The sequence below is a fragment of the Belonocnema kinseyi genome, chromosome 1 (genome assembly GCF_010883055.1).
Source record: "Belonocnema kinseyi isolate 2016_QV_RU_SX_M_011 chromosome 1, B_treatae_v1, whole genome shotgun sequence".
Lineage (NCBI taxonomy): Eukaryota > Metazoa > Arthropoda > Insecta > Hymenoptera > Cynipidae > Belonocnema > Belonocnema kinseyi.
The window spans coordinates 97,198,843-97,210,021 of NC_046657.1; the positions used below are offsets into that span (position 1 = coordinate 97,198,843).

At 37.2% G+C, this 11,179-nt stretch overlaps 1 protein-coding gene across 1 annotated transcript in view; it reads left to right on the forward strand.

The window, feature by feature from the left end:
• The first annotated feature begins 4,850 nt into the window (after positions 1–4,850).
• LOC117178950 overlaps positions 4,851–11,179 on the forward strand; it is a 41,937-nt gene continuing 35,608 nt past the window's right edge. The window contains exons 1-2 of the mRNA XM_033370534.1: positions 4,851–5,085; positions 8,103–8,210. Coding sequence (XP_033226425.1) covers positions 4,851–5,085; positions 8,103–8,210 — 343 coding nt within the window. The remainder of the gene's footprint in view (positions 5,086–8,102; positions 8,211–11,179) is intronic.

Here is an 11,179-nt window from a genome sequence, read left to right on the forward strand (position 1 = left end):
TGCGATCGTACAGTAACTGTTTCCCTCTGGCGCCAGTTTGTGGACTTCGCGCCATTGGCATTCTACCTTACCCAAAGCTCCGTGACGTTTCCCGCCTTTATCACCTACCTCTTGCCAATGAGATCTCACCAAGAATTACAGTCTAAAGTGACAAGCGGAGAAGAATAAACTGAAAAGACAGCTACAGGTCCAAGGGAGGTGGAGTCCATGATCCTAACCGCATCAATTTCACTAAGCTAATAACCGCATAGATCTAATGAACTAAAAAGTAGGTCTTTCCTAATTAATATAGCAGAGCCACCACTTCTACCCTAAGAACAGTCACATCTATGGATGATGTAGCCAGGAAATTTCCAGGCATAATCAGAGGTGAGCCAAGTCTCAGTCACACACAATATATCTAGCTTAAATTTGGCCAACTTTGCGGAGATATCCGCTTCCTTTCTACATACACTCTGGGCATTCCAGTTAGCAAATTTCGAGGACTTTGTATTAGTCATCGTGATCATTGTTTAGAAAGGCCACCAAGGACTTGCTCAGGAAAACAAACATCAAGTAAAACACTAAACTTAATTCTAAAAAACTAAGAATAGGTAAAAAACAAACGAAAAAGCTGAAAGAATAATAATAATAATAATTAGCTATCAACAACCAAGTTATGAAAAACTAGGAGTGAGCCAAAAAGGAACAGTGCTAGATCGACTGGGTCTTAGTTCTTTGTCTAAGAGATACATTAAACCGAGGGTCAAGGGGGACCGAGGGGGGAGACGTTCCAATGGTTGCTTCAATGTTACTAGGAGGCACATGGGCTTGACCACCGTCGAGAGGACTATCCAGTAGTGATTTGATTGAGTTCATACTAACTTGATACACATTAATCAAGTTATCTACAATCTCCTCTACACCGGAGAAATTATGAACTTCAGAGCCGTCAACTAATTCCATCACCGTGGGATGGAGGCAGGGGCTTCCAGAACTGAGACATAAGCTGGTCCAGCCGGGACAAGACGAGCAGCCGAGAAGCAAGGGATCACTGGATTTATAACTGTCACATCATTTCCAGGAACTTTCTGGCCGATAGAGCTCATTCCGAGCCAATGTATAACAATACCCTGAGACTAAAGGGAATCCTCAGCCCGATCAAAACCACAGTCGTTCCAGTACCTGAATCTAATGCTTTAAAATTCATAGTGGTAGAACAGACGTGTGCTTAAAGAAGTCAGGTGCGAGCCCCTACAGTTGGCGCACCGGGCGTCAGTGAGCTTCTTAGGGCACTCATTTGTTTAGTGGAATTCTCCACAGAATTCACAGACCGGTCTAGTAACCCTACATTGGTCAGCAACATGTCTGAAACGCTGACACCTAAAGCATCTACGTGGAGGAGGAATAACGGGAGTGAGGGCAAAGGAGAAGTCAGAGAGAAAAATGTGACGAGGAACTCTCCCGACTGAAAAAGAGAATTCACCTTAGTCAGAAGGGGGGCCATCATGCGCCTAACCACAAGAACAGCTCCTTTAATGAATGGGCCAATACGGTTATAGATATTACCTGCAGGATAAGAGGTAGCAACGTCTCTGATAAAGGCCTTTTTCCTAATCAAAGATACAGAGATAAAGAGTCTGTGACCTCCAATCTTAAGGTCCGGAGGATTAAGCAGACGATTGGCATCCCTATAATCGTCACAGACAACCTTGAGCTGATTAAAACCATTCCTAAAAATTCTGTTACACCCGCCTATAACCACGCCAGTAAAATCAGCAAGGACGAGGGCATCTAGCCCAGAGCAGAAACTCCGGAAGGATAGTGTCCTGCAAATCATGAACAGCTGGCCCAGAATACTTGGTATCATTGCCCTGGGAGGACATCCCAACACAACATTACGGCCTCCGGGAAAGGGGTCTTTTCGAAAACATCTACCTATAGGGTTTGATTGGGGATTCCCGTGGGTCAAATTCTTATCCAGAGCCGTAGATCTTCCAAAAGAGGACATATTGCTCAACTGAGAGACTCGCGTAATGAAATTTATTAAGGGGGAAGATATCCGACTGCTCAATATATAGTTCACAGGGCTCACGCCCAAATAGGTTAACCTAAAGTAAAGCTAAACATACATACAAAGATAAAGATCAGTATTAATAAGCATAACTTTATTGTAGGTGAAATGGCCAAATAAAATAAATAATAAAAAAAGCAGGGTGCGCAGGTAAGTTAGCAAGGTTGCAGCATAATGCAGGGGTGAACCAAAAAGAGGATCAAATTTGCAAAGTCATAAAACTACAAAAATAGTTAAAATATATAAAAAATAACCTGAAAATAATTTCACTGAAAGTAGGAAAGATTAACAGAAAAAATAGATACATATTAGCAGAAACAATTTTCCGAGTCGAACGGAGGAAGTAATCAAAGGGCAACTGACAGCTAAGGAAGGGTTGAGTAACTGAGGATGGTTCGTTGTTAAATGGAGAAAAGGGAAGGAAAAAAGAAAAGCAGAATAAAATCTTAGGGAAATTGTAAGCTCTCGACAGCCATAATAAAGTTAGGCGAGATTATACTTACCACAAATGTTGCCGCTAATTGAACTTACTGTTGCATCATAGAAAAGGCGCGAGAGAATTTTAACGTTCAAATTACGCGCACACATGCCTCAGGGATCACACGATATTCAGAAAGCTTTAGACTCCAAGGTACAGCCGTGGCGTCACAAATCACTGCGATGCACCGAGCACAGATTGCAGTGGAAGACAAGCTAGGCAGTGATAAGCCACAAAAAACATTTTCAACGACTTTGGAGTGCTTTAGGAAGAACAGGGGACACGAGACTTTACCACGTCCCACTAATGATCGACCGATTGAAACATTCACCCACGGAGCTCCACATAATGAACTTTACACGGCGGTAGTCATTTTAGAACCCCCCGTACACTATTTACATCACATATGTATAGTGCGCATTAGGCGCCTCCGCTACTAAGCTATACTAAGTATATATATACATGTGAAGGAAGTGTAAAAAATGGCGGAGCCAATCAGCGAGTAGTACACTAGTTCGCCACACTTTCCCTGAACCCTCTGTAGCTGTCCTAAGTTGATTAGTTCCTAACATCTCCATCACGGCGTTAGTTGTCTAATCACTCCCTGTTTTTTCTATGTTGGGCATGGGACTAGACCACTTTTTAATAGTTTTGCAGTGAATAAAATGTTATTTTCATGAGAAACCCTATTGAAATTAAATCAGTTTTACTTATGTAATATTTCCAAACAGTTTTCTAAGCGATTTATATCAATGCTAAAGGGAAAACATGAATTTAAAAGTCACCCCATAAACTTGCTACAGTAGTATCTAAGATTTGAATATGAATAAAAAGTTAAATATAATTCTTTCTATTTCAGAAAACACAATAAATAATATTTATACTAATAAATTATAAAAATAATGTTGTGAAAAACTTTTTTATATAATGCTAGTTCCAACCAGACTTAAACTGACCATTTTAGGGTTTAGCGAGTTCTTACACTATTGAATATAATAAATATAATGTAATTGAAATTGAATTAAATTGTTGTTTATTAACATGCAATATAAAAATCAGTAAACAAGATTAAAAATAATTGATTGAATAAGTAAACTTTTTGAGAAAATTTATTTATCAGAGGAACGAATATAAATTATAATTTTATAAAACGTTCAAGATGTTAATAGAATCAATGTTTTATCAATGTAGTAGAAATATTGTTTTAAAAATATAATAATAAGCGTTTAAAGAGAGCAATTATAGCAACCATTTTTGATATTTTTAACTGATTCTTAAATAACATTTTTTCAAATACAATTTAGTGCAATTCAATAGGTAAGTTTAAACTCTATACTATTCAAAGTTTTCTTCAGGACATTCTTTTCATATTTCATTATTAATATTATTCAGCATGTTTTTGAAAATAAATTTAAAAAATCATAGTATTTATGAGAAATGATTAGAAACCTATTTTGAAAATCACTTTCATAAGTAGATCTGATGGCTTACGTGAAAATATCGGGTGCCATCTCCAGGATATCCATACCTCTGATTGACTTGGGCACCTTGAGAGTGCACTTCTTATTTTCGTGGAAAACACGTCCCAGTCCATTTTCCTTGGATTTCTGGCCCATTTGGGGCCAGCGGGTACGGTGCATTCCAACTCGAACTCTATCTGTGAGTAATCTGTGAGAGGGGGTTCATCTGAGACTCTACACTTCTTGATGTTATTTAAATCAGTGCTTATTAGGTATGCCACTACATCATTACGTCTTGAGTTCATGTCCGCGCTACTCCACAAAGTATGGTTTAAGTTGGCATCGCACCCCAGCAGAAGAGGAAGACCCCTTACCTTGCAGTATTCCACCAGTGTACGCACCTCCACTGGTGGATTGGTATCGCTGCCATGTGGAAAGTAAGCCGATCCCATGACTAGCCTTCTTATTCCTTTAAGATCCGTGAATATTACCATCAGGTCTCTACAACACAGCTCAAGCAGCGGGATTACGTTGAATCCCTTCGACAGTATGCAAGTCCTTGGATTGGCTACCTTAGGGTCCCTGTAACAAAAACTAGCTAACCCTAAACCCCTAATAGTACCTCGAATTAACCAGCGTTCCAGCATTAGCGAGATACCTGTGTGCCTCGCAGTCACCCCCCTCTGCAAAACAGCAGAGGCGCCTTTGCTGCAATGCAAGTTAATTTGGTTCATAGTTAGACTGGGAGCAGTCATTTAGGTCAGCTTCTGATTTTCCTGTACACCGACATGCCCCTCCTGCCTGTTGCTGAGGACCCAAGAGCCCTCGTCTGAGACTCAGGAATTTGCACAACTAGGAGATGTTTGATTGTTTCTCCCAATGTGCCCTCTTCCTGAAGCATATCGTGCCTGGCGATTCGCCAGAATGCTGTCTTAAGATGGGGGTTGAATCCCTCCAAACACCGGAGGACCAGAGACAGTCTTCCAGTTCACCCGGGAACCACGCCGTAGACCTCACCATCTTTTGGAGCAACTCAACTCCACCCGCCTTAAGAGATGCACCTCCCCAAGTCCTTGTCTCGACCACGGCTTTATGTAGCCAAGCTTTTGCCGCCATTGATCTGGGGACACTCTTTTGATCGACCTCCAGGTAGCCTTCGTGAAAAGCTTAAACTGCCCTGTAGTGAACATCGAGTCAGGGAAGCTCGTATCCGCCACCATAATCGTTATGGGGTTAGCTCTCTGAGCGGCTGTGAATCCAGTTCCCGACGACTTCCTGTTCGTTGGCTACTCTTTAATTAATCATAAAAGTTAAATCTAAAAATCAAAATTCAATATTTTCCTTTGAATTCTCAGATAACACGAAAAAAAATCAATTGAATCAACAAAACGTTTTTACTTTTCTATATTTAGAACAGACATGCACAGCCTGGGGAGGTTCCCGCCAGGAACAGATGTTTTGCGCTTACCACTATTTCGGCTAGAGAGCGAGAGTGGTGGTAGAGGCGTGATTGATGCTTTCATCTCCGACCCAAGCAGCACCGCAGATACGAAATATCTGGCAGGGTGCATGGGGCGACTAACTTTTGAGTATCAATTTGTAATAGTGACTAGAGTTTTAATTATTTTACTTCAGTATGTTTACATTTATTTTCAATTAATGTAATTAAAAAGACAATTGCACGAAGTTTTTCTTTTTTGTACAAATATACATTGTTGAATATTTTAGTATCGCCGTTTTTTACATTGTCTATATGATGTACAGAAATTTTGGGTGATACTGTTTTCAGTATAACAATTTATTGACATCAGACACAAGGTAGAAATGTACGTTACAGAAATTAAATATAATTATAAAATCTGAATCATATTCAGTATCAATAAATTCAGATATGTTTCACTCAAAATAAATATTATATGTGTTAAATGCAATATTCGAAATTGAATTTGAGTCAACTATGTTCGCATGAATTAAAGCCAATTTTTGAACAATTTTTTCTATTTCCCATTTACCGTATCTCGAAATGATGACCGTGATCTTGAAATCTGGACGAATAGTTTCTACAATTTATGTTCAAAGCTGCTCATTTAGATCAACATCGGAAGGGACACTTTTTCATTATTCATTTTTTTCTTTGCGCTGAAAAAATGCATTATTACGCGAGCTTGTGTGTCGCAAATCTGCGGATTATACGACATTCGGTGATGAACTAAGAAGAATAAATAGCTAAAAATATTATGTGTAACCTTCAATGTAACTTATTTTTGTCAATCCGTTGAGTATTATTATGTTATTAAGTTTATAACATGTAAAAGAGCAAGTTCTTACCTTGGTTCTAATAGTAATATAGAATGTACATCATCAGTCTATCTGACTTATATATATTGGGAGTAAGTGCAAAACTACAAAAGGTTACGGTAGATCTTTGGCGAATGTTGCTACCTGCATATATGAGAAAGTGAAACAAGCAATATATAAATATATATTTCCTTTGAATTACATTAATTAAAAATAAATGTAAACACACTGAAATAAAATAATTCACTATTACAGTCACTATTACAAATTTAGATTGAAAAGTTAGTCGCCCCAAGCATCCTGTCAGATATTTCGTATATGCGTTGCTGCTTGAGTCGGAGAGCAGAGCATCAAGCACGCGTCTACCACCACTCTCGCTCTCCAGCTGGATTTCCCCAGACTGGGCATGTCTGATTTAGAATCACCATGTCCTTGATCCAAAAAAATTAACTTGACGCAATGTAACGTTCTTAATTCAAGTAAATAGCACGTTTCAATACGGACAAGTAAGTGCGCTTTTTTGATTTAATGATGATTTTTTGCCTAACTACTGACTTTCTAAATAAATATTATAAATTTCTGAATGTTTCTCTTTCAAAAATTCAGAAATATAAACAGTGAAACATACTGACTTCGGAAATCAGTAATTATCCCTGTACGCATCAATATTCTTTCTAATACATAATAAAAATTCCTGTATTTTCTCAAAAAAGTTATGTAAACAAAAATAATATTTTAAATAAAAAGACTATTGTATAAAGATATACATTTTAAAAAAGTAACTCAAATTATGAACTAAAAGAATAGAGCGAACTTGTCCATGACATTAACATGAAACACTGTAAACAACGAGTGTAAATAATTCAAAAGTGTGAAAAATAAAATTTATTATTCTCGAAAATTACTATTTGTTATATTTGTTGGCAGTAAAAAGAGAAAAATGCCCCATTCATTGAAAAAATGGTTGAAATTATTTTCATTTCTTTAAATGGAAAACCATTGAAAATTACTTTGAAATATTGATACATATTACACTTTACCAATAATAATTATTTATGGAAAAAAAACAAAAATAAAATTCTAAAAACAGAATTGTCATTCTTTCATTATTGGAGACTATTTGGGGCACCGTGAGGGTTGACATCAGGTGATATTTATTTGTGTATGCAAACACTTGTATGAGTATGACTGCAGAAAGCTACCAATTTTTTTTTCCTTCTGAGTTTTAATGTATTCTGTTCTTTCAAATATTTGCTCAAAACGAAGAAAATTCCAAGTGACAGCTGGCATGACTGGTATCACAAATTATAAAAACATCGTAAAGGTGTCTTCGAATTTGTGTGCTCACCTACTTGATGAGATAAGTAGTGGAAAAACACAGGTTTAATTTAAGACAAGCATAGTACGATTCAGTCGACGAGAAAAATGTTTTCTTCTGGAATTTGTATTTTATTTTACCTCTTTTTAATTATTTTTGTATTTTCCATCAACGCCGAAGGTGAGGGTTATATTACTCAAATTGTTTAAAATAGAGAACATTAAATATTTGTAACTGTAACGTAATTTATTTCCCATTTCCCAATTACTTTATAGTGATCCGAAATTTCATTAGATCAAAGTTACTTATAATTTTTAAATTTCAAATGTAAAAAGTCATATAATTAATAGAGAAATTGAATGTATAAAAAGAGGAAGATGGATATTTTTTCCCTTTCTTGCTACTTTTAAATGGTAAATTTAATTCATAAAAAAAGGGCTAATCAAAATGCTTTGAATTTAAAATAATAATTTAATGATACGTTTGACACGCCAGCAAGTTCAGCACCAAAAACATCTCCTCTAGTAAACGAGCCTGCCAAAAATTGCAGAAAGGATATTTGCTTGCTTCCAAATTGCAAATGTGATCAAGTCGATATCCCAGGTAAATCATTCTTGAGCTAAATAATGCAGTGTCTACCTAACCTATAATTCGATCTCTCGAAAACGATTCAGAATCGTGGGGCCCATATTTTAAAAATTAAACTATAAAGGGGCCATCCATATACCACGTAGACAATTTTTCACCACTTTCTGACCCCCCCCCCCCCGTGTTTTGTCCACGTGGACATATTTTATGAAAATATAGATATTATTAGTCTTCAGAATGTCCTGGAACTCGCGACAATTCCATGGACGTCATTTTAGTACTCACAAAGATTTCAGATTCGTTTGTTTTCATAGTCAACAGTTCGAAATTCGTTGACTGGCTAACAGCTAGTGGTGCATTTTACTGTAAAAAATGTCAAAAATTCGAGTGAAAAAACATCGTCTTAAAACTCTTGAAATCCATTGAAGACGATTTTTTGGGTGCAAAGAACAAAAATTTTGACTGGCGGCTCCTGAATGATGCCAAAGTTGACTGGCAGACTGTCAAAAATGTCAAATATTCCACTGAAAAAACGTCAATTTAGTGTTTTTGAAACCCATAAGCAATGATTGTTTGAATGCTAAGAACTAACAAAAAATTTGACTGGCAGCTTCTCGGTGGTGCCAAAGTTGACTAGCAGGCTGTCAAACATGCCAAAAATTCGAGTGAAGAAACGTAATTTTAGTACCCTTGAAACCCATTGGGGATAATTATTTAGATGCAAACAACTACCAAGAAGTTTGAGTGGCAGCTTCTGAGTGGTGCCAAAGTTGACTGGGAGGCTGTCAAATATGCCAAAAATTTCTAGAGAAGAAAAGTCATTTTAGTACTCTTGAAACCCATTGGGAATGATTGTTTGGAAAATTTAACTGACAGCTTCTCGGTGGTGCCAAAGTTGACTGACAGGCTGTCAAACATGCCAAAAATTCAAGTGAAGAAACGTCATATCAGTACTCTTGAAACCCATTGTTGCGAGCTGTGAATTTACGTAAAAAGTGAGATTTTCGTAGTTTCATTTTTTTATACATATTAGTTTTAAAAAAGTCAACTTTGGCAACTTTCATTCTGTTGCTGATTAAAATGTCAGTCAACTTTGGCATTACTCAGGAGCTGCCAGTCAAATTCTTTGTTAGTTGTTTGCAACAAAACAAACATCCCCTATGGGTGTTAGTAGTGCTAAAATGAAGATTCTAATTGTCATCCTGTCATTTTTTTATATGTTTGACAGCTTGGCAGTCAAGTTTTGCACCACTCAGGAGCAGCCAGTCAACATTTTTGTTAGTTCTTTGCACCTAAAAAATCATCCCCAATGGGTTTCAAGAGTATTAAAATGACGTTTCTTCACTCTAATTTTTGGCACATTTGACAGCGTGCCCTCAACTTTGGCACCACCAAGAAGCTGCCAGTCCAATTTGTTGTTAGTTCTTAGCATTTAAACAATCATTCCCAATGGGTTTCAAGAGTACTAAATTGACGTTTTTTCACTCGTATTTTTGACATGTTTGACAGCCTTCCAGTCAACATTGGCACCACTCAGGAGCTGCCAGTCAAACTTCTTGTTAGATTTCAGCATATAAACAACCATCCCCCGTGGGTTTCCAGAGTACTAAAATGACGTTTTTTCACTCAAATTTTCGATCAGTGTAACGATAAATTATTGCAAAATGCTTCAACAACTGTTAGCCAACGAATTTCGAAGTGTTGATTGTGAATACAAAAGAATCTGATGTTTCAGTGAGTACTAAAATGATGTCCATAGAATTGTCTCGAGCTCCCGGACTATAGGAAGTCCAAAAGGAGCGATGAATTGGCTGAAATAATTTAGATTATCTTAGGAACGAGAGCTTAAACATGATTTGAATTTCAAAGAAAAAGTCGTTAAAAAAATATAATAAAAATAAAAATTATATTGTGCGCGAGTACAATATAAAAGTTCGAGTATACCTAGAGTATACCTTGTCTGATTTCAGTATATTTTCCACAGATTTAGGGAAATGTGTGTCCACGTGGATTCTAACCCCCCCCCCCCTAACCCTTGTGGACAAGCGTGGAATTTTGCCATACCCGCCCTCCCCTCCTAAAGTGTCCACGGTCTATATGGATGGCCTCAAACCAAAAGTACAGTGACCCCGCGCAGCTCCTCTCACACGGAAAAAATTTTTACGTAAAAAAGTCAAGAACTAGTAGCTAGTTCTCGGATATAAGAAAAAATCATTGGACATTGATGAAATTTTGTAAATAATCTACGAATTCTGAGAAAGAATTGACGAACTCGATATGACAAGTTTAAAACCGCTGATCACTTTTTTTCCGTAAATAATTACAAAAATATTATGGATGATTGGGAAAATTTTCACAAAGCGCTCACGAGCTTGCCCGACAAATCTGGGAACTTGGACGTAGGTTCGTCTTTATGTAGCCCGCACACACTCTCATCCACCCGCTCGGCACGTATGTGCACGCGTATATATAGTATTGAATTCGTCGGATGAGTGGCTAGAATTTTTATTATACCTGCATTGTTCAGCCTTGATGGCTGCGCGTGTATATGCACTCATGGTGCATATACAATAAAGTTTAGGTACTGCATTTTGGTAAGAACTTCACTGAAAATTATTTCATCTTTTTTCTGAACCTCAACATTTTTTGAACGTTCGAACTTTTTTTATACATAAAATATCGGTCTCAAACTTTGAGAAATGCAAGAGCCGAAAGAAAACTACGTTTAAGTACAAAGCTTAACAATAAAATATGTAAAAAAATATATTTTAACAATCAATTCCAACGGCATCAGCCGGTAAGGTTGTACACGAAAATACGAACCCTCTAGAGCCTCGTCTAGTGGCCGCCAGGTTTCGTATTTTCGTGTACAACGTCACCGGCTGATGCCGTTGGAATTGATTGTTAAAATATATTTTTTTACATCTTTTATTGTTAAGCTTTGTACTTAAACGTAGTTTTCTTTCGGTTCTTGCATTTCTCAA